At 49.8% G+C, this 24,963-nt stretch overlaps 1 protein-coding gene across 1 annotated transcript in view; it reads right to left on the reverse strand.

The window, feature by feature from the left end:
• The window catches only part of LONP2 (lon peptidase 2, peroxisomal), an 860,677-nt gene that overhangs the window by 363,497 nt on the left and 472,217 nt on the right, over positions 1–24,963 (reverse strand). Inside the window, exon 10 of the mRNA XM_085638877.1 lies at positions 19,653–19,779. Coding sequence (XP_085495003.1) covers positions 19,653–19,779 — 127 coding nt within the window. The remainder of the gene's footprint in view (positions 1–19,652; positions 19,780–24,963) is intronic.

Genomic DNA, 24,963 nt, shown 5'->3' on the forward strand with positions numbered 1-24,963 from the left:
TACGTTTCACCTCTAGATCAAGCTGGTAACTTATATACATCCTAGGCGACACGCAGAGTAGAAGAAAAGGCTTTCTTTCCTTGCAGGTACAGCCCTTAAGGGTCTACTTCTCTTTTAAAGGAATTAGGATAGGAAAGGAAGAAGCTGTGGGTGATCGTTGTGTTTTTACCTGTCTTGTTCTTTTTACAGGTCTCCTTCTCCACTGTCCCCTTCCTTCCCTTCCCCCGCTTGACCACTCCATGGAGTCTGTGTACTTACGTTCAGACCGTGGTGGTGTCGAGAGGTGGACCATCTGAGCAACGTACGACCCTGAGGAGTTTCGGCCACAACAAGAGCCCGAATAGGCCAATTGGCATGATCGATCAGCAGGATGCAGGAGGCCATGTGGCCCAGCAGTCTCAGGGTCATCCTGACCGAAACCCGGGATAGAAGCTGAAAGATCGGAATCATAGCCCGAATATCCCGGACCCGCTGCTCGGGAGGATAGACCCGAAACTGCGTCATGTCCAGAACCGCTCCGATGAAAAGGAGCTTCTGAGAGGAAATCAGGTGCGACTTCGGCACATTGATGGAGAACCCCAGCAAATGCAGGAGGTCGGTCGTAGTCTAGAGGTGGGAGACGACTGCCTGGGGCGAACCCACCTTCAACAGCCAGTCACCGAGATAGGGGGAAGACTGAAACCCCTGATCTGCGCAGATAAGTTGCGACCACCGCCATCACTTTCGTGAACACCCGAGGGGCGTTGGTAAGGCCAAAAGGGAGCATGGTGAACTTAAAGTGCTCGTGGCCTACCGTGAACCGTAGGCAACGCTGGTTGGCCGGCAGGACGGGGATGTGAAAATAAGCGTGCTGCAAGTCCAACGCTACCATACAGTCTTGCGGGTCGAGGGCAGAACTGAGCAAGTGTGAGCATCTTGAACTTCTCCTTCCGGAGGAAGCGATTGACTTCCCTGAGGTCCAAGATAGGACGCAGGCCCTTGTCCTTCTTGGAGACCAGAAAGTTGTGGGAGTAACAACCACGACCTACTTCTGGGACAGGAACGCGCTCAATGGCTTCCTTGGCCAAGAGAGCCGTAACTTCCTGCTGGAGAAGCAGCAGATGATCGTCCGACATGCGGTGGTATCGTGGTGGCATGGCTGGAGAGGTAGTTTTGAAGGGGAGGAAGTAGCCCCTTCTGACTATTTGCAAAACCCACCTGTCCGAAGTGATGGTGCGCCAGTGGGGGAGGTGATGGCGAATCCTGCCGCCCACTGGCGTTTGATAGGCCTGAAAGGACGGACTAGGAGGGTTTGGAGGCTGCTGCAGAGGGGGGGGGGTTGGTGGACTGATCCGCCCGTGCGAAAGTTGGTTAACTTGCTGCGGCCTGTGACCCTGGGCGGGACGCAGCGGGCGCCCCTTCCAGGGCCACATAAGGGGCGAAAAGCAGACTGCCCAGGGTGGGCAGAAAGGCACAAGGACTTGGCCGTAGCCTGTGAGTCCTTGAAGTGCTCCAGAGCGTTGTCTACTTTGTTGCCAAAAAGGCGATGGCCATCAAAGGGCATGTCCATCAAAGTGTTCTGGACATCCCCAGAAAAGCCAGTGGACCTCATCCAGGCATATCGACGAAGCGCTACTGACGTTGAAATGGTCCTGCCCAGAGAGTCGCGGTGTCCAGCCCACATCGGATCGTAAACTTGGTTGCATCCCTCCCTTCGGCAACAGCCTGGGAGAGCACTGCCCGGGCCCCCTCCGGACACTGAGGCAGCACCTGTGCCACCGTATCCCACACCGAGTGGGAATAACAGCCCAAGAGACATGCAGTATTTACGGATCACAGTCCTAAGCTGGCGGAAGAGAACATTTTCTTGCCAAGGTGGTCTAGCTTCTTGGATTCCCTTTCCGGTGGAGCGGTGGGGAAGGCGCTTTTGGAAGTGGAGGCTTGGACCACCAAGCTCTCCGGAGTGGGGTGTTGGGAGAGGATAGTGGGGTCGCCCGAAGCCGGGTGGTGGCGTTGGGCAATCATCCCGTCCACGGGAGCCCCAGTGTTGGGCCTGGACCATATGCCCAAAAGGACATCAGTGAGGGCCTCATTGAACGGCAGCAGTGGCTCCGAAGAGCTCGCAGCTGGTCGAAGCACCTCAGTCAGTTAGTCCTGACCGCCACTGTAGGAAGCTGGAGGTTGAGAGCCTCGGCTGCCCTACGCAACACCACTGCGTATGACGCTCCCTCCGATGAGACAACATGCCAAGGTCAGGGGAAGTGTCTAGACCACTGGCATCTCCCAGGTCCTCTCTCCAGTCCCGTTCACTGCCTAACTGGCCAGCTAGAGGGTCAACTGACCTGTCCTCATCCTCCTCCTCCTCCTCCTCCTCTGGGTGCCAATCAGGTTGAAAAGGGATCCCAGGAGTGAACAGGGGTACAAGAACCCCTCTCGGTGCCGGATCCAGCTACGGTCCGGGTCCACGTCGGGACGGAGGCTGGGGTCGACGTCGGCAGGGGGACCGACCGGCGTCTAACACGGATGTGGCGCCTGTGGAAGCGGCGCCGGTGTTACGAGGTCAACCAGCGCCGATCCGGATCCAGGCCTGGATCCAAGGGGGGCCTGTGGCGCCGGAGCTTCCGACAGCGAAGACCTAGGCCCCCCCAACCGAGCCCGCGGGGCCCGAAGGCGCGCCGGTGGGGTCGGTCCACCCAAAGATGGCATGCATCGCCTCGTAGAACATACGAAGCTGGGTGGGGGTCGCACCGGGTCCCGGAAAAGGAGGAAATGCCGGAGTCGACCCTTTGGGCTCCGAGCGTGGATCTGCGGGAGAGGCACCACCTGCGTCCCTCGTCGGAATGGCCGACCGACGAGGAGAAGTCGAAGAACGACGATGCTTCTTTGACTTCTTCTTATGCTTCGACTTACACGACCACGAGTGCGAAGACTTCGATGATTTCGATCCGGACTGGTGGTGGCTCCGCGACCGGTCCCTCGACCTCCCTCTGGACTGGGACCTCGAACGGCACGGAGCCGACTGCCGGCGTTCAAGCAACTTTCAGGACCGCTCCCGCAAAGCCTTCGGTGCCATCGACTGGCAGTCGGAGCACGACTTGGGGTTGTGGTCACGCTCCAGGCAAAAGAGGCACACGCGGTGCGGATCCGTCACGGACATAATTCGCTTACAGGAACGGCAGGCCTTGAAACTGGACATCCCTCGTGCACCTATTCGGAGTCAGAGACTCAAAACAAGAAGTCGACAAAAGTCTAAAAAAGTTAGTCAAAAATTGACTGAGGTACCGCTCTTCCCGGATCTGCACTGGCTGGCGCGGACAAAGAAAGAATTGACGTCAGCGCGCGAGGGCGGCATCTAAGTAGCTGCTGCGACGTCATCCAGGCCGACGACGGACGCGGAGCCAACCGACGCCATCTTCCGACACGCATAAGTACTGCTGACAAAAAAACTTTACGGATCCAGTCTGACGCCTGGGGGTAATTCTAAGGTAAGGAATCTATAACTAACGTGTTTCTTTCAGATAGGAACTTTTTCGAATGCTTCCTTGTCAAGCATGATGAGGTTTTCTTACTTGAGTAAGTCAAGACGAGGGGCGTGCGCTCCCCTTGGCGGATTGTTGGGTGGTCTCTGGATAAACTTCAGGGTATGGCCATAGGTGACGCAGTCCAATACCCATCTGTCTGAGGTGATCTGATGCTGATGGTGGACGTAATTGGCAATTTTCGCACCCACATGACAGGAGGAAGTGGAAGTAGCCGGTCCCTCATTTAGGTCACTGTTTGCGACCCATGTCTCAAATCTGGGGGGCATTCTTCTGTCAAGGTCGTTGTTCTGTATATGTGGCCGTGGGTGGTGGGCAGTGTGGCTGCACTTAAAGAGCTCTGTACTGGGAGTGAAAAGGCTGATACCGCTGAGAGCACTGGCATCCTCCTATGTAGGCTGAAAAACCTCTTCCACGTTCTCCGGAATGAAAGGGCATCTTCCTGAATTGCAGCGTACCATGTAACCTGGCTGTATGTGTCTGTTTTGATGGCCAATGTATGTAATCCCCAATAGTGACTTTCCGTCGTAGGCCATATTGTGAATTTCTGGCTGGGCTTCTGGTCTGACAGTGGTTGCTTTTAGCCAGCCCTGTTGCTTTAAGACTGCTGCACTGGCAAGTTGGCAAAAACCAGTGGATGCTATGTCCACTGCTCAGTCTATAATCTTGGCAGAAATGCACTCACCCTCTTCTAGTAGTTTCCTTGCCTCCGATTTTCTATCTACAGGCACTAGGTCAATGTCTGACCACATTTGCCTTTCATAGCATCCCAGGATTACTAGCAAATTGGCTGCATTGGCAGAGAACCTCTTAGCTATGCTGTCTAACCACATGCCTTGTTTATCTGGTAGCATAGATATCAAAGTTGAAGGATTCTTAGAGCGGCATAGCACCGCCTTCGATATGATGGAGTCTGGTTTGGGATGTCCTGTGAGGCAGTACTGCTGCCACAGATGCCGGTCTCTTCATTATTTTGATGCCTTCCACCCATACATAATCTAGGATGGGGATGGCTCTGACTGACTTTCTTAACTGATCTTTGAAATCATATAGAAAGCAGTCGGACAGCTTGACCTAGATAGGTAGGTGAAATCTTGTGGCATGGCGGTCCATTAAGTTGTGAAAGCCTCCAATGTCCTACGGAGGAGAGACCGCTGCATGTGGTGGTGGAGGTGATGGAGTGGGTCTAGATAATCGTCCCAGTCATCTGTTGATGATTGGTCGTCCCTTGGCGGTGCCACTGTGTTAGAAGAGGTTGTCATCCTGGGCATGATCGATAGAGGAAGGAACCTTGGGGTTGTAGGAGTAGTAGGTTGAAGTGGATCCATTGGTTGTTCCTGTAGAAGTTTCAGAAACCTCTTGCGATAGACCTCTAAAATGGCCTGTAAATCCTGAAAAAGTGATATAGGCACTTGAACTTCCCACTGTGTCGTCTGTGGTTTAGCATGATATGGATAATGCTGCTCATAATGCCTTTGCTTTGGCTGAGATGAATAATAATGTTCATAATATTGTTGTTCTTCCATGTCCTCATCCTCATCCTGGTATTTTACCTGGAGCACTGAAAGGCTATGAGCTGGTCATCTTCTGAATCCTCTAGGTGCAACACAACAGATGACTTGGGGGGAGGGGAGGAGAAACCCTGCTAAGGGAGATAACCACAGGTTTCATGATCCTTGTAATCTTTATAGTCAACGGTGTTGTTGGCGTCATTGAGGGAATGGTCATGGGAAATGCCGTTGATTGACTTGCAAAAGACACACAATTGATGGACGGAATGCAGAACAGATCAAAACATTCACCCCCAGTCAAGAGATCTGGGTTAAATCCATCATTCTTTTGCTCACCATGCCACCCCAGTTTAGACCTGGCCATATGCAAATCAGTCTTGATCCTGTGCCTCATGGGAACAGTCCAGCCTGAACTGCCAAGCCAGGTCCTCCCTGGACCGGAAACAAGCATCCTAGGACCGGTTTTGGGATGTCACCCCTCTTCAGCCAGGATAGCTTGATTCCGGTGGCACAGTGAGCCCAGGACCCAAGTCTGGTCATACCTGGCGCACTAAGGGCAAGAAAGCAAAAGACAAACAATTGATAGATGGAATGCAGAACAAATCAAAACATTCATCCCAAGTCAAGAGATCTGGGTTAAATACATCATTCTTTTGCTCACCATGCCACCCCAGTTTAGACCTGGCCATATGCAAATCAGTCTTGATCCTGTGCTTCATGGGAACAGTCCAGCCCAAAATGCCAAGCCAGGTCCTCCCTGGACCGGAAACAAGCATCCTAGGACCAGTTGCAATTGATTGACTTGCAGCTTTTCGCGTCGTCGATACTCCTCCCACCGACTGGGTTGTCAATCATTGTGTCCATGTCGATGCGGTCCCCGGAGTCTTCGTCAATGATGAACTTCTCGTTGACAGGATCGGGGCGTCTATGGATAAAGTTGTCCTCATTTTCGCCATCGACAGTCTCAATTACGAGTCTGTTTCGATGGTCATCATCGATGATATTGCTGGCGCATTGACTATGTAATTGACGAGGCTTTGAGGTAAGTTTTGTGCCTTGACGTTGATGGTTCAGAAGAGGATTTAAGTGGTCGATCCCAACTCCTTGCAGATTAACTACTGGGCTCAGATGATGCTGCCTCTGAGATTAGCTTGTATTTCTCCTTTTTTAGAGATTCTCTGTAGTGGGACGTCTTAAGAGCCTTTCTTCTTTCTTCAAGGGTCCCTTGGTCCTGGGATCTGGATCTTTTGTGAGCCCTTGCTGAGGTATCACTGTCCTTCCTTCTCAGAAGATGATCTCTGAGCTTTTTTTACTCCTGAAGCCACAGAACAAGCCTCCCCTCTCTGTCCTTCAAGGTTTTGGAGGAAAAAGTGAGACAAGTTTTACACCGCTTTACCTTAGTTAGGGGTACAGGCAGTAGAGACAGTCCTCATGTGGGTCATCTACAAGTACCCTTTTCTTTTTGCAGATCTTACAGGATCTAAAAAGGGCTTTCTCTGCTGTATCAGACATTTTAGAAGAAGTAGAAGTATCTTTCCAAGATGTGGACGTAGGAAACGGAGCAGAACTCAGGGAGACTCCCTTCACACACCACGTGAGACGAAAATGTGAGGAAATCAGCCTCTCTTGGAAGGGTTCTAGAGGAAGCAATCGCCTGATTAGTTAAGGTTTAAAGTTTGTCCCTTTTCCAAAAAAAGACATAGATAGGCTATCTAAGTGAAGAGGAAGAGGTGTTGTGCAGCGGCCAGGGTGCCTGACTCCGGGCAATGGGGTTCACGGTTCGATCCCCGGCGCCAGGTTAGCCCAGCAGCTGTCACTGGGCAATAGCACACTTAATCTTCCCGACGGCCCCCGGCGCCGGGACACCTCTCCAGAGGTAGTTGTGCACTTTACAAATGCTGGTTTATTATAATATTATTATTGTTCTCTGTCATTGTAGCCTATTATAGTGATACACACTGCTTTATTATGGTACCGTGGGGCTCCCACTTGGATGACGGGGAATGATTCAAGCATGTGAATCTATGAAAGATCGAATACTGGAGAAGTCCCATTTATTCAATGTATGACTAAAATGTTCCACTCAGTACTAATCTGTGGAAGCAAAATGATGAATGGATTGATCAGATGACACAAATAAAATGAGATGCATATTTCTCCTTCCTTGTCAGAATTCATGAGTGCAAGCTTCGTAATGTGTGTAGGAGAGTAGGGTCTGCTTCCTATGGTCCCCCCCACTTTTTGCTTTTGCTTCACTGGTTTTCGACTTAGATGTGGCTGTAGGCCTGCTAATCAGACCCACAGCCCAGCTGTTCTCTCTCTAAATTCACACTATGTACTTTAGGTAAATAACCCAATTGGTAAGGATCACCCTATAAGGCCCGGTACAGTGTACCTTAGGTACCCAGGGCATGGGTGTACCCTAGGCCTACCAGGGGCTGCAGCATGTATTATGCCACCCCTGGCTGGCCTCCCATCATGACACAACTGGCTGATCACTCAGCTGGGGCAAGGTCGTGTAATCACCCCTTGCTTAGGTATAGTATTCCTATACCTACCTTATATATAGACACATGGGTAACCTTTCAGTCACTCCTATGGCAGGCCTTAACAATCCTGAAGGCAGAGTGCTTGGTAACATGTGAGATGGTGCTCTAGCATGAGCTGAGCCTGTCTGCAGCTTTCGGAACCATGTCCTTATAGCTGTTCTATGATATCGCCTACCATATACTCTTAAAGTGCCTTATAATCCTCGCGGTTATGGTAACTATGGTTTGGCTTTATCAAAACATGTTGTGTAAGGTGTCTAACACTTTGGAATACTACCCCCACACCATTTCTGGCGATGAGGATAGTATTCCTCCCTTCTAGAGGGAGAAGACATGTTGAAGACCTACTACCCGGTTAAAGTTAACCAGAGCCCCAGCATCACAAAATGGATGCTGCTGCCACAGACACAAGTCTGACCTCCTGCTGCTGGAGTCCTTCCAGTGAGGGAGGCTTGGTCAATAGGTTTCCTGCCTTGGGAGGTGCTAGCACCACCCTAGACAGGGCTTAGTGTATTGGGGCAGGGAGGGATGAAAGAAACGAGACACTGCCTGGGGCACACAAGGTGTCCCATGCATAGTCCGGTTCAAACCGGTGCTGGGGCACTCCAGCCCCAGTCCTGGCGCTAAACTGGACAAAGGGAAGGGGGTGTAACCACCCCCCTCCCTGGTCCCACCCATAGGAGGGACCTAGCAGGTAACCCAGCCCCCCAGATTGGTATAAGAATGGGAGCTGAGTCCCTAGGACTTTGGATTATCCTGAACTGAAACAAGACACGAAATTCTGGACCTTCGACATTCGACAAGAAGACTGAAGAATCTCCCTTGTGGCCAAGGAGTGGCCACCCTGTGCAAACAGGCACCAACAAGCGACCTGCCGTTTGCTTTGCCCAAGTTCTACGAGGTACCAACTGCAAAGCCCGACCAGCGCCTTGACCTCCAGACTTCTCTGACCCTGATCCACATCAACAGCCAAGCTGAGATCCGTGGAGGCGACGAGAGACGTGGGACCGGCTACCTGGGAAAATTGGCGAGTAGCTTCCAGCGCAGCTTCTGAGGCATCCTCGAAGTTGTGCTCTGGGGATTGAGAAGCCCCAACCCCGAGCACCATCTGCACCGAAGATCAGCCCTCCCCACTCCACGAGTTTTGCGTGGGGCCCTTCTGCATTTTCCTGCTCGACGCGTCTGTCCGGTTGCTTGCCCGTTGGCAAGTAGCCTCAATGACGACGAACCCTTGACTTTCCACCGCTGGTTTGGCTCCTCCAGACTGGCCCTTGCTTCCCTGTGAAAGAGAAGCACCTCAGACCTTCCTGGTCTGCACCTGAAGCCAATTTCCCATTCCGCGTGGGTTGCCTTTGCCAAGGCTTGTTGACTCCAATCGGGACGTCGACTCCGCCATCAGCAAGATCCTTCGTGGGACAGCTCGTACCCTGGTTCTGGTCGTCCTCGACGCCTCCTGGTCCACGCAGCTGCAGAGACAAGCTTCAAGACATCACCTGTGTTCTGCACGACATCGCCTGGTTCCTTCCTAGTTCCACACGGTCACTGGCTAGTGACCCAGACTTTGTCCCCTCTGCTTGCAGGTGTTCTTCCTTCAAGATCCACCCTTGGATCCACCGGACATGTTCCTCCTGGCCGCCTGCCAGCATCTGTTCTTCAGGCATCCATAGGATCCAGCGACCACACCCGACACATCTTCACACCTATGCACCCGTCTCCTGTGGGTGAGGAAACGCGAGTACTCCGGTGCTCCAGTGGATATTGACTATCCAAGTGTCTAAGTCTCTAGTTGCTTCCTCCTAGTTACTTCGGAAGTGTCCTTATTCTTCCTATTTCTAATTACTACATTCCCATTGACTTTAATGTAACCCACGTGTGTGTTTCCACACTGCACACGCTTCCCGTGGGCCTCCCACTTCCTAACTATTGGTAGGGTAGTGTAGCCCCAGCGATTCCCTAGGCCCTAGGCCTACTCCCTGTTCGTGACGTGGTACTTATACCACTTTCTTAGTATATGGTTTGCGTGGCCCCTGGGCCTAACTGTATTTTTCCTGTGTAACTTAACGTATGCTACTTAAGAAATTGTTTTGCTTAGACCTCTGAACTCATAAAGAGTGCTGAGGGTATATGTTAGAATAAATACATTCTAATTTTATATATATCTGCTGTGGTGTCCTTTCATTTGGTATTCAAGGGATTATAATGGTTTTAACAGCTGGCTTCACATGCCATACAGAGTTTAGCCTAAGACTGCTCTTGTCCATGCTACCACTAGGATAGCTGGTCTATAAGGTTGACTTTACAACCAATCACCATAAGGGTTGTTTGGACTGATACAAGGTGTACACTAGAACTAGTGACATCATACATCAGGCCAACTTCTCACAATGTGCATTAATCTCACGTCAGAGGCTTCGTAAGGGACACACAACTTGCCATTGATTATATTTATTTGATTTATATTGTATTCATTTATGCTATAGTCAGCAGAAAACCTTTTGACAGGAAATGGTGTGCATAGCAACAGGAAGCATGTGCTACTTCTTCAAGTTACATGTTCGTAATGCACCAATGCCCATTTTTTCCAGGACTGTATTCCTTGTAGGTAAGGAGAAACAGTATTGCCACCACAAAGAGAAAGATGCTGTAACTTGGTGGATGCATGTCCAGTTAGTTTCCTCATCGTCCATCATCTTTCCGCCTCAAGGCACTTTACAAAACCCCCACATTTTTGGGGAAGTAATGTCTTTCTTCAAATTGCACTAAAGTACCTTGCATTTCCTTGGATTCTTCGCTTTGCCAGAAGTTTCAAGAAGTATCTACCAAATACATCCCAGAGTTGTTTTCTTTTATCAATGTTCTATGACATGGTGCACAGCATTTTTTCTTACAGTGTTTTAAATCGGATGATGTGGATCCACAACTATTAATAATAATTTCAGTTATGGGTCACATACTTTCATAGAGAGGAAAAGTATACACGAACACCCCAGGATGGTGCATCCCACAGTTCTGTCATCAAGCACTGAAGCAGCTCTGTGCGTCTCCTATGTTTCTCAATTCTCACAAGATGTTAAGGAGAGGTATTGCAACATAGTTAGGGTAGAACACTTTTCCCTCTGTTTCGTGCTCATCACTGATTAGAAACTTTTCTGTTAGAGCAGAGTCCTGCTGTTTACTCACCAGAGCAAGATGCTGGAGCTTGCAGAGCTGTAGCTTTAGAAACAAATGAATGAATTTCCTGAAATGACTACAACTTTACTACCACTGCAGCCTCAAGGCACTATTGACAAGTTGTGTAATCAGAGCATAGCAACTCACACAAGTGAAGGATTTCTAAGCCTTAGCTGCCTGATCAGCTATCTCCCGACCTCCTTAATACTGATATATATATATATATATATATATATACATATACACACACACACACACACACACACTCGGTTAGGACGTCGACGTTACTTTCGCCTTAATGTAACTGGCTTTCTTATGCTACACGCCAAACTTTATTCAGTAGTGATCCTGTTAAGTATGGCTAGCCAGATTAGGAATCGGACTTCACAATACAAATAATGTCATTTTCAATCCAGAGACAGGATGATTGCCCTCCATTGTGCATTACCTTCAAGTAAAATAGCAATTTGATGGTCTCCATACCACCCAACAGAAAAGATTAGGCAAGCATTAATGCCTATCTCCACCACAATGATTTTTATGTTTCAAAGTCATATTAAAGTCCAATATAGTTCTGAAATCTTTCGCTGTTTGGATCACCTGAAGACGTGATCCTCGAAGGAAGTAAATGAATATCGACTGATAAAGATATCACCAAGAGGCAGTAACGTATAACCTCAGCGTTACTCTAGTCCAGCTAGAGGCTACCTCTCATTTAGAAATAGATAACCTTGAGGCAGTGAACTAGCAAGTCCAAGACGCCTGGTTCAATAATATCCTGATATATAATTGAGAGTTATCAACCGAATTAGAAATTTTAAAAGGTGGGCTGAAAATAGAGTCATATAAACATTTAATATTAGAGGTGGAAGGGGCAATTCTAAGCTTGGTTATTAATACCTATGCAGACATTTAATACACAAGCAGTAGGAGCAATTCATACAACCACTTAATAGAAAATGATTCTCGCCCAGGTTACAAAGGACATCCCTTTCAACATGATTTGGTGGTATACTAAATTAAAAGAAGCCGAGTTGACTTTCCAAAGCAGTACAACCTAAATACTTATGAGAACGGATCCACACGTTTAGGAGGAAAGGCAGTTTTGACTGTGGTTAAATAGTTGTGGCTAGCTTGCCTGAAGTTGGTACACTGACACTTTCACCATTAATCTGGGACCACAGCTTAGAACTTCACAGCTGCTCATTGGTTCACGTCTACGGTGTCTTTCTTTTAATAGTGGTGTAATTGTGGCATACTGAAGGATCTGAGGAGCCACACGTCTTTAAAAGATTTTGTAGAAATTAGGGTTTGGAGAATGGAGAAAACAGCAGATAGTAGTTTCAAACCCAACCAAGGGTAGCATCCCCTGTTTTGGATATCTCCTATGCCCACATTCAATGTGGTTTAAGCTGTGTCATACAGACAAATCCAAAACGGGTAGGCATTCACATACATGCACGCCAGCATCTTTTCTCACAAACCTCTGTTAAATTGTGGTTTATGCACAGCTACATGCCTGCTGCAAAATGCTTCCAATAATCCTTGCCATGTATGCACAAGACTAAACACTGTCCAGTTCTGCACTGGTACACTTTCTACTCATCCATACATACACTAGCATGCTAATTCGTGACCTTCTTATAACTGGCTCCTTTCGCATAGATGGAATGAGAAAGCATTATAAGGGTATAACTCTGGTCCTCACACGTGACATTAAGGCACTAACCATGTAGGCCACATGACACACACTCTTCCTTCCATAGCACTCCCGTGAAGTAGCTTGCCACGTGCCCACACATGCGCCTCTTCAGGGGCATTAAGTGCAATTACAATGCTGAACAGTCTTCTAATGTTGCGCTACGAGCACTGTGTACCTACTATATTTGTTCAATTACTGAAGGAACCGCATTGATGCACCGCTCACCCTCTCTCCCGAACCACCCCTCCCCCTTCCCTCCCCCAAACACAGTTATTGGGCTGCCAAAAGCTTGCATTGCAGCTCTCGTTTGGCCTAGTAGTAGCAAATGTAAACAATTCTATAACCCACACAGGCAGCGCCTGACACCACAAAATGCTGTACCGTAAAAAGACTGGTGTGCTCCAGTGACAAAAAATTTAACAGACGGTGTTTCATGTGGGAGTAATTAAAACAGGTCATTAAACATTACACTACAAATAGCAAATGCAAAAGAATTTGGGAACACGCCAACAAGTCTTAAAACGAGAGCTGATACGCTAGGAGGAAGGAAGGGCAGTTGCCAGCGAGAGATTTGTTGAAGGGGTGGAACATACTGTTCCAGCGTGGCATCTGAAGGTATGTATTCCAGATGATGGCTCAGCAGGACTTTTTTGGGAAGCTGCATGATATTTCACTATATTTTCTGTACTATGGCCATGGGCTTTTGCTGCACAGCCTTTTACAACTGTGAGGGGAAATTAACTGAAATTTATGCTGAGTAGCCACGGATTTGCATATGTAAATCAACTTCTCAGACATTCCTAAGCCCTGGTCTAAGTCTGCTCCTTTCTTGATTGTAAATGCTCCAAGCTTGTATACTGTAGGAAGAAAAGAATCATATATATCTTTGCAAAATTATATGCAGACTCCATGTATTTTTCAATGAAACTGTGAAGATACGTTAGAATTTGCACGTAGGATTACGATACCGCGACTTACTATAGCACCAAATGCAGAGTTTTGGTACAGGGCTCATCAGAAATCTGCAGCATTCCCTTTCCAGAAATGTAATACAAGATATGCACGGTGCTGACCCTTGCATTCCTGTTCCTACTGCTTTCAAACTAAAGGGTCATCACTGCAGGTATTAGGAGAGAAAGAGAATTTCTTCACAGCAAAACTTGCAATATCAGATTGGAAACCCAGACACCTGCACAACTGCATCCACACAAAGGCTGTATACCGAGAACACTTGCTAGCCTCTCCTAACCACAGACACTTGTTTGCACAGCTATCCTGCTGGCACTGCTATAGCGTTAGCAGGGATGGTGGGAAGGTCAAAAGGCGGAAGGGGATCACGGAAATGATCCTCAGCAATTTGCACTTTTTGTACATTCCCCTTTCTTCAACTAAGAGAACTAGGTTGTGAAACCAAAATCAGTTGACCTGCAACTCAACAAACCATCTCTCGACTCTTGCTGCATTAATATTTGCATAACACATTGAGGGGACTGAGGGGAGATACGCATTCAATTGGCTGTATCATCTGATAAGGATCACATCCCCCCCAAGTAGTCTGATTATCTGCCATTCAGGAGGGAAACAGAACACATTTCACACTGTCACAAGAAAATGGCTACATTCTGGGACATCTCAGAAAGTCACGCGGCCATTATGACCATATCTATGTGTAATTCTCTAGAAACTGAGGGCACAGATCAGACGCGCTGAGAGTGTCAGTCTACCACATAATGAACTTTCAGGTTATGCTGTCAAATTAACTTTTGGATTATGCCGTCAGACTATCGTTCTGTCCAGAACTCAAGACAACAACTTCAAAGTCTTCAGGGCTGAGAAGACCATCTTCTGATATCTGTCTGTTGAGGATACCAAAAAGATTCAGAAGAGTACATAATTAGGTAGCTTTATAAAAAGGAGTAAATAAATGAGTAGCCAACAACAAACAATAAGATCCAGTCCACCATTGCATTTATGGTATAAAGTCCTTTGGATAAAAAAACTACAAAAGAATGAGGATCAATGTACAAATACCAATACATTAGCATTAACCATTGAGTATGCAGCGTTCTGAGGTAACTATCAGAGTACAACGAATCACAATAGCGATAGGTATGCTGTAGCAAGGATCCCGGAACGAAAGAGACAAATCATGCATTGAAGTGTGTTCAAACATTCCATCATGGAGAATGGATTTCTAACGGTCATGTCATGCACAACCCCAGTAAACTCTGACCAAGGAATTGTAATCAGACAGAGCTGCACTCCATTCACAAAATAGTCATACAGTTAGCAGGTGCTGGGAATACGAGGCATACAATAAAAATAATAGTCACCAGCCAACTGTCAAGGTCAAAATTGCGGAATGGGCACTGTCAGAGTTGCCCCAGAGTGTCAGGGTTCAGGATTTGACTGAGTCAAAGTCAAGCGTCAATTTCACTCATACAAAAATTAGAACAAAGTCCCAGTTGGATGATGAGCTATTGGATATGCACGCAATTTGTAAAATACCTCCAAAATAGGAAAGCCTTTTGTATGCCACAGAAGCCCTCAAAGTAGTGTGCAGAGCAGAGTTTGCTACAGAGCGTGGGGAGCTATCCAAAGAACACGTGAGGTTAAGACTGTATATGTACCTGGGAGAACCCGGTGAGCATACAGAAAAGCCAAAACTCATACAGCAAGAGTTCATTGCTGGAGACATTCCTGCCCATGCTGCAGATAGTCACAAACCCTGTCCTCAATGAAGGATCTACACCTAGGTCTGAGACGGAAACTAATGAAAAGTTAACACACTGTCAGACAGCACCATAGGTCCCATTGATGGCAGACTGTACGCTTAAAAAAATATCACTAAAGAACAAGTTACTTACCTTCGTTAACTTCTTATCTGGTAGAGACTCTAGCCGTAGATTCCTTACCTTAGACATATCCCCAGGCATCAGACTGAATCAGAATATTTTTTCTTGAGCAGTACATCTGTGCATCGTTTGGCTCTGCATGGCACCACCGGTGTCATCAGCGCCGGAAGTGACATGCGTGGAACAAATATAGGCGCCACTCCAGTGCGCTTACGTCAGATTATTTTTGCGACTTTCCACAGCAGGATTGCGGAACCACGAACAACACTGACCAATGGTGGGTAACACTAGGGCCCGGCAAGGGGAACAGCCCTGTCCCTAGAAACCCATTCATACAGAGGACAAGACGATTGGGCTGACAAGGAATCTGCAGATTGATAGGGCTCTACAAGATAAGGCGCTAATGAAGGTAACTTGTTCATCTGATAAAGACTTCTAGCTGTAGATTCCTTACCTTAGAATAGATACCCAAGCAATACCTTCGCGGAGGTGGGTATGTGAAGCAATTAGTCCTGCAGGACTAAATGGGCAAAGAGCCAGTTGCTCTGGACCGGACTGTCCAGGCAGTAGTGCTCCGTCAGTGTGTGCTGAGAAGCCAATGTTGCTGCCTGGCAAATGTCCACGACCAGGACTCCGCCTGCTAACGCAGTGGTCACAGCCTTTGCTCTGGTAGAATGAGCACACAAGTCCTCTGGGGGTTGGATCTTAGCCAGTGTAAAGCAGATCTTAATGCAGAGCACGATTCATCGGGAGATGGTCTGTTTCTGTATGGCATTCCCTTTCTTGTCTCTGACATAACCAAATAAGAGTTGGTCGTCCACCTGGAACTCAGAGAGGCATACAGGAGGCCTGAGCTCCACTCGAGATTAAAAGCATCTTCGAGCGAGAGCTGTCTTGGACACTCCAGAGCGCAAAACAGCTGACATTTTGCATTTTCTGCAGTGGCGAACAGATTTAACCAAGCCTCTCCCCACTGCTGACAGAGACCTTGTACCATCTCCGGGTGAAGATGCCATTCGTGATCCGCTAGGCACCATTGGCTGAGTTTCTCCGCCCTGGCATTCAGAGAGCCCGCAGGTTTTGAACCACCAGGGATATGCCCTGCTGTTTCAGCCATGTCCAGAGACGTAGGGCCTCTTGACAAAGGGTCCACAAACCCGCCCCACCATGCTTATTGCAGTACTACATGGCGGTTGTGAGCCTGTAAACACCTGAACTAGCCTTCTCTTGATGGAGGGTAGAAAGGTTTTCAATGCCAGCTGGATCACTCAGAGCTCAAACACATTGAAGTGGAATCTGGATCATGCCAGAGATCAGAGGCATCTAATCTCCACCTCTCCCAGATGGCCGCCCCAGCCCAGTAGTGATGAATTTGTCACTACTGTCAGATCAGGCTGGAAAAGGGAGAGGTGTCTGCCTCTGACCCAATCTAGTTTCGTTAACCACCACTGCAGAGCTTCTGCAGTGCCCTCCGAGATCTGGACCATGTCGGAGAGATTCCTCTGATGCTGTGCCCACTGGTAATTCAGGTCCCACTGCAAAGCCCGCATATGCCAGCAGGATAGAAGCCGAAATATCGGTATTATTGCCTGAATATCCCGGACATGCCCCAAACTGCACCATGTTCAGAACAGCTCAGATGAGAGGGAGCGTCTGAGAGGGAGTCAGGAGTGACTTTAGCACATTGATAAGGAACCCCAGCGAGCGCAGGAGGTCCATCATTGTCTGGAGGTGGGAGACAACTGCCTGTGGTGAGCCTGCGTTCAACAGCCAGTCGTTGGGGAAGAGACTTGCACCCCTGATCTTGCCAGGCCAAAGGGGAGCATGGAAAACTGAAACTACTCGTGGCCCACCGTGAACAGCAGGTAAAGCCTGTGGGCAGGCAGGACAGGAATGTGGAAATATGCGTCCTGCAAGTCCAATGCTACCATCCAGTCTCCCAGGTCGAGGGCAGATAGAACTTGAGTGAGCATGAGCATCTTGAATTTCTCCTTTATCAGGAAGAAATTGGGAGTGAACAGGTCTAAGATAGGACGAAGGCCTCCGTCCTTCTTGGGCACCAGAAAGTAGAGGGAATAACAACCATGACCTACTTCTGGTGTTAGTACCCTCTCTCTCGCTCCATTGGCCAAGAGAGTAAAGAGATGTGGTCCTCTGTCAGCCTGTCGCAAGTGGGTGGCATGTGTGATGGGGTAATTACAAAGCGGAGGGAGTAGCCTCTTCGAACAATCTGGAGACTCCAATGGTCTGATTTTATCGACCTATAGTTGCGCAGGTGATGGTGTACCCTGACTTCCACTGGTTTTCCATGATGGTTGGAGGGAAAACTGAAGACACTTGGAGGCTGCGGCTGCCGGGGTAGGGAGGGGACGGGGGGACTGGCCCAACATTTTTCTGCTTGACTCACGGGGTCTGCAGGTACCGTATCTTTGGCCATGCACAGACTAGGGAGCTTGCGCACAGTGGTGGCTCGGCTGATAAGGACACAGCAGGAAACCCCTTCCGTGGCCACAAAAGGTGTGAAAGGTGGACTGGGGTTGACAGCGGGCCATGGAAAGCTAAAGGACCTGGATGCAGCCTTGCTGTCCTTGAAGCACTCTAGGATTAAGTCCGCCTTGACAAGAGTCATCAAAAGGCAGGTCTGAAACCCCAGTTGTGGCGCCGTAACGCCACTGATAAAGAAACCGCTCTGTCTAGCAAATAGGTCATGTCCAGCCCATATCGAATTGTTTTACCTATCTGCGTCTCTCCTGTCTGCCATGGCTTGGAAGAATAAGGCCCGGGCCTCCTCCAGGACCTTGGGCAGCACCAAATCCCAAAGGAAATGGGAGTAACAGCCCAAAAGGCATGTGATGTTTACAGACCGCAATGCCAGGCTGGCGGAAGAAAACATTTTCTCACCCAAGGTGTCCAGCTTTTTGGATTTCCTATCTGGTGGGTGGTAGGGAAGGCGCCAGGATTTACAAAGGAAGTGGAGGCTTGGACCACCAAGCTCTCCAGGGTGAGGTATTGGGTGAGAAAGGAGGGGTACGCTACGGCGGCGATGGCAGCAGGCAATTGTCCTGTTCACAGGAGCCTCAGTGCAGGGATTGGACCAGGCCCTGAGCATGACATCCGTAAGGGCTTCTTAACCCCTTCCCCGCTCATGACGGAACCGTTCCGTCATGAGCCACGGTTGCCGTGTGCTCATGACGGAACGGTTCCGTCATGACAATCCTGTTGGCGGCCGCTCCGCCTGCGCGGCGCTGTTTCCCCGCCTGTGCGAGGGGACAACGCAAATGGGCGGAGTCATGACGGAACCGTTCCGTCATGAGCACAGCTCAACTGTGGCTCATGACGGAGCGGCTCCGTCATGAGCACAGGCCCACCGCGCTGCCCCCCTGCCCCCCCCAGCGCTGCAGCGGAATGTCCGCAGCAGCGAAGGGGTTAAAAAGGGAGACGTAGTTCTGAGGAAGTAACTCTCAGATGAGGCACCTCAGCGAAGACATTTTTCTTAACCTCCATAGTGGACAGCTGAAGATCCAAGACTTAAGCTGCCTGTCCCAAAACCATTGCAAATGAGGTTCCCTACTCCATAACCACGATGGGAGGAGAGAACAAGTCAGTATTTAGGGCGGTATCCAGTTCACTGGCATGCTCCAAATCCTCACACCAGTCCACATTGGGGTCTAGGGGCTGGTATTCTTCAGGGTCCAGTGGCCCCTTCCAATTTCCCCCACGTCCTAACCCGTGGGAATAGGATCTGTGTTGACTGGTGCAGAAAAAAAAGAATGGACGTCAGTGCGGTAGGGTGGCCCCTATATAAGCACTGCACACATAATTTCTTTAGTGGATGACGCCACACGGAACAGAACGATGCCAGCTACTGGTAAGTATACTGCTCCCCCAAAATTTCCGGTTCCAGTCTGACACCTGGGGATAATTCTAAGGTAAGGAGTCTGTGGCTAGATGTTTCTATCAGATTGATATTACAAACTGAAAAATAATATCTAAACAGAACATACAATAAGAAGAAATGGCACATAAACAAAAAATTAACTGGTTATAAACAAATCAAAATGATAAAGCATGTTTCAGCAACGTGTACAAAATATGACAATTGCAAGTCCTTCCTGAAAAACCTATGGTGTTATGTGGGTGGCATTTTGAATAATTAGAATGAAATGTCTTCGCTCTGTTGGTCATATTTTGTGCGATCAGTAGGTAAATATGGAGGGAGAAAGGCTTATGCACTACACGGATCCTCTTAAGTGACAAAAGAACAAGGTAGGACACAACAAGTTTGTAACAATGGCACCCAAAAGGAAGCATGTAGCTTCTCCTCATATGCCAGCAAGGGTCCTTACCTGGTAATGATCTCCAAAGTGGCCTCCTGTGGAATCTGAATTTGTTGAGGCGTCAGGCCATGCTGTTCCAGCTGTTTTGGTATCAGATGCCTGTGTGCAATTTCTAACTTTTCTTCTTGAATATAGCCTTCAAAAACAAACAGAAATCCATATTACTTGCTTTGCCAAAACACCTTCACTGTTTTTAAACAACCACATTTTTCACATCTAGGGTCTACAGCCGGCATCCTATGCAGCACACAGTCTAGATGCTGTCTGTAAATAATACTGTCACACACAAAAAGAGGGCCTGGAGGAGGTTTAGGAACCGGCGTGGGCGCACTCCCCACTATTCGTTTTCAACTCACAAAGAGCCCACGGGTCCAGAATATAAACTACTGAGTTAAAACTGCCTACAGAGCTAGCTATCCAAAACTTTATTCAGCTACCCTGTGACAGGATTAAAAACAAGCTGGATAATGAGACTGTCAGGATTCAAGACAGCTACATTAACGAGATTGACATACTTCAGCCTTTAGTGACCTACAAAAAGTGTCTTGACCTTCATCAGGATAAAAAAACAGCTACTGCAACAAATAAATGTGAAGAGAAATTTGAAACAACGTGGCGTATACTGAACCAGAGATTCATGTGTTCAGTAAATCCACCGCTGGGACCTGTAGTGAGACAAAAAACAAAAAATACCAATGGTGCAGGTGCTGGTTTATGCCACATTCAGATAAAAGTGGCCTTTGACATACCCAGTGCTGGGTAAAGACACAATTGCAAGTTTTATAACATCGGTGCAAGGCGGCACTTACCGATTTAGGTTTATATAGTTACCGCTTCTGTCCGGGGCTATTTAAGCCAAAGGTACGTACGCTAACCCAACCTGGAGAGGAGAATATGTGGTGTCAGCGAGGGAGAAAAGACAGAAGAGAGCACAGATCCGACAGAGCTCGGATGTTCACTGGTCAGAAAAGGACAGAACCTAAATAGGTAAGTGCCGACTTGCACCAATGTTATAAAACGTACTTACTTAGGCATGGAGACATCGAGAGCAATTGAGTTGACCAGAGTAAAGGGTGAAGTTTCCTAAAGCTGTTGGGATTCCATCTGACTTCAATTTTTTGCATTCATCACCTATTTCTCAATATACAAATCAGACTGCTTGAACTCCCAACTAGCTGTTATTTCTGCGTAGCTTTTGGATTAAGGAGGTTCGCCACCATGCAAGAATGATGAGTGTGCGCGGCCAGTGGCTCCAAAGCTGCTGTTGAATTATTAACTTGAAATTTTTAGCCCTGAACTCACTACAGTCCAGAATTTCTACGCATCTTTGCTTCTCGATGCAGACCACCTTTTTGCACACATTTCTTCAAGGTAATTTTGCTTACGATTGAAAATAGTATTTTTTCTTTCCACATCTTGGATTTTCGAAAAAGGTACATCCAACTATCATAAGGCTACAAATAATCCAAAACTCAGTAGAAGGGCTACTTCTTAATGCAAATATATAAACCTGCAGTGCCCCAGTAATAAAGGTTCTACATTGGTTCCAGAGTGCAAGAACATTGTCTTCAAGCTATTATGAGTCACACACAGAGCAATATCCTGCGAAGGACCAACATACTTTAAACAAAAATCACCAGATTCTCCCAACCTATGAACTTATGTTTGCACCAAGCAAGAATGTCAGATTGGTCTTCCCACTGTGTGTAAAGACAGGAGGACCCTCCAGAGCCGTGCATTACCAACCCTCAGGGTACCGGATGCCCTGCACCAAACACCGACCGTGAATGTCCAGTCCGGACTCTCACTGCACCATAACCAAGTAGCCGTCGAGGGATATCAGCATCACTGAGACCCACTTCAAGAGTGGCACTGCTGTCTTATTTCTGAATTGGTCTTTGTTAGACCCGGCCTTTTAGCATGGCTCTTCCTGTCCTCGCACTACCTAACCTGGTACCAGGGACCCCAAGCACACGGCCCAGCCGATCCTTCCCACCAGAACACACACACGCAGCCCGGGCCTCCCCGTCCATGGCCTCTCTCCTTTCGGCCACCCCGGGCACGCGTGCCCACTTCGTGCACCAAGATGGCCGCCCGGCCCCAGCACAACCCGGGCCTAGAGGCGCCACTCCGGCTGGAGGACATCACGCTTCCAGGGGATGAGAGAGGGAGGAGCAGTTTCTATCGCACCTCTGAACTCCCCTGGGACGATGGGTTTCGATCGGCCCTCCGGCCTCCCTGAGGGCTGGCTCCACGCCTGCTGGGTGTCTGGGACTCCTCCCGACCCGGCCCTGAAAGGATCAAAAGACAATAGCAGGAAACCTCGACAAGCGACCCCCAGGTGACAAGACCCCTGCCTGCAAAGACTCCGGACATCAAAGAGGGGTCGACCTATAACAAGGGGTGCTCTGGGACTGTCCGGCAGATTCGCCTTGGAACATCTGAGCCCTGCTGAGTAACTCGCGGCTCCCCGAAGAACGTAAGACCTCCGAACCTATGCTTGAGCCCTGCTGAGTGACTCGCGGCTCCCCGAAGAACGTAAGACCTCCGAACTTGTGCTTGAGCCCTGCTGAGTGACTCGCGGCTCCCTGAAGAACGTAAGACCTCCGAACTTGTGCTTGAGCCCTGCCGAGTGACTCGCGGCTCCCTGAAGATCGTAAGACCTCCGAACTGGTGCTTGAGCCTGCTGAGTGACTCGCGGCTCCCCCTGACTCTCTTTGGTCCCGCCGGACCCCACGACGACAAGCGTATCCCCCAGCTCGAGGATTGTGAGCTGTGCGCCGGGTACGCTCCTGCATTTGATCCGATCCCCCCAAAGACTGTCCCGCTACCTCCTACCCCCGCCAAGACTCTGTGAGCCCACGCTCTGCTTGTAAATATCTGCCTTGCTGATCATAAAGATCCTACCACTTCGATTTGATAAAGCTTGAATCCTCAGAACCCTCGGTGTGGTGTCTCTTTGACGTGTGGTGCCAAGTGTACGATCCTAGGTACGAGATTCCTCCCCTGCGGAATCTCCCGCCAGTGCCCGGCTACGATACCTTGAGGGTGGGTCTCAGGACAGTCAGGGCCCCCTCCGGGCTCCCCAGAGGTCGCCTTCTAACATTGGTGGCAAGCGACGGGATTCGGGCCCATAACCTAGAGATCGTACCGTGAACGACTGACACTACCGACAAAGATGGCAGAAGGAAGCGCCATGAGCCCCGCAGAAACCAACACCAACAGGGTGTTCCAGGTGGAACAACTAGAAGAATACACGCACAAAGAACTGAAGCAATTCTGCAAAGAACTTAAAATCGCTACCACCGGTCTCAACACCAAAGAAGATTTGCAGAAAGCACTGAAAGCTTGGGTGGATGCCGGGGCCTCCCGCCCAGAAGGCATGGGGGAGCGACACGACGAAGCAGAACTCACCCAAGGCGAAAGCAGCAGCAATCAGGTGCGAGGCTTCGTGCCAGACGGGGGCCTTTCCCCGGAAGAGCTCGCAGACAGAGAGAGAAGTCGCAATCACGAACTCGAGTTAGCCAAACTCAAAATCGAAGGCGAATTGAAATTAGCAGAAAAAAAGCTAGCAGTAGAACAAATGCGCGTACAAGGCGAATTGGAGGAGAAGAAGCTCCAACGGGAGCACGAAGGAAGGAAGCTTCAACTAGAGCACGAACGCAGCTTGAAGGAGATCGAGCTCAAAGCCAGAAACGAGGAAGGGAGGCCCCCGGGGAACCGAGAGGCGACCTCCCCGGCGGAACAGAAGGTCCACATCCCCAAGGACGTGGTCAAAGAATATTATAAAAATGATGACATTCAACAATGGTTCAGGGCCTACGAGGTCGCCATGACCTCTCATCGGGTCCCGCAGAAGGACTGGGGGGCAGGGCTGTGGGGACGGTTTCTGAGCGAAGGAAGGGACACCCTGCTCGACCTACCCCTCTCCCTGCAGACCTCCTACAGCCACATGAAAGAGGCTCTCCTCACTAGGAACGGCCTCACCCCAGAGATGTACCGTCAGCGATTCCGGGACTGCAGGAAGATCCCGGGCACCACCTGGGTGGAGTATGTAAACTTTTTCAGTCGGGCCTTCGATGGGTGGATCAAGGGCAGCAAGGTCACCACCCTCGAGGAACTCACCGACCTCATGTTGTGGGAACACCTGGCGGCGAACTGCTTTGTGGAACTACGCCAGCATCTGCTCGACAGCAAACTCACCGATCCCCGGAAGCTGGCTGTGGAAGCAGACCGCTGGACCAACACCCGGGTCCCCCGGAGCAGTGTAGGAGAATACCCCCGAGCCAGTCAGGGACCACCCCGCCAGAGAGGGGGAGGGAACCAGGAAGGGCAGAGAGAGTCCCAGTCGAGTCCCCCGAAGGCCCAACCTCCACCTTTCCCGGCGCCCCCCCCACCCGTCTCCGGACCCCCGGGAGACGGGGGCACCGGGTAACCATCACTTGTTTCCGTTGTCAAAGGCCCGGGCACTACGCCAATGACTCGGAGTGCCCCATGGCCCCCCAGGTTCCCCCTGCTGCAAACCCTGCTAGACAGATAGTCAACGTAGCCCTGGGGGAGGAGGTTGAGGACACCGGGGAGTGGGAACCCGCAGCTATGGCCCTAGTGTCCCTGGGAGACAGAGAGATGGTCCCTGGTAGCCTCCTGCCCTCCAACACGAAGAAGTACGGGCAGCTCGTCAAAATCAATGGCCACCAGATAGAAGCCCTGCGAGACACCGGGGCCAGCATCACCGGTGTCCTCAGGCACTTAGTCCCCGAGGAGCAGATCCTACCCAACGTCTTTTGCCCCGTAATTTCCGCAGATAATAGAGAGAGTATGTGTCAGGTAGCCCTGGTGCCGTTTGAGTGGGGAGGGGTGATAGGTAGACTGAGGGTTGCCGTAAGAACCTCCCAGCCGGTCGACTGCCTCTTGGGGAACGACCTGGAGAGTTCTCCCTGGAAGTACGTCGAGCGCAAGGCCCACCTAGAGATGATGGGACTCCCCGAGTGGGTGTGCGCCACCACCCGATCTATGTCCGCCCGACTCACCCCCCTGGGGGAAGTCGAGGACCCCCCGACCGAGGGAGTCAGAGCAGTCCCCGCCGAGGGTCCTCCCGTCCCCCCATCGGGAGAGTCAGTCGCCAGCGACGAACCCTCCGACACCACCCCGGTCCCCGAGTTAAGCGATCTGGCCGAATTGGCCCCGTGGCGCCACGAGGGCGGGCCCACCCGGGAGGAGTTCTGCCGGGAGCAAGCCACCTGTCCTTCCTTGGTCGGACTACGGCACCAGGCCGAGGGCCAAGCCGCAGGCGACCAGACCGGAACACACCGAGTTTATT

This window comes from Triturus cristatus, chromosome 12 (assembly GCF_964204655.1).
Source record: "Triturus cristatus chromosome 12, aTriCri1.1, whole genome shotgun sequence".
NCBI lineage: Eukaryota > Metazoa > Chordata > Amphibia > Caudata > Salamandridae > Triturus > Triturus cristatus.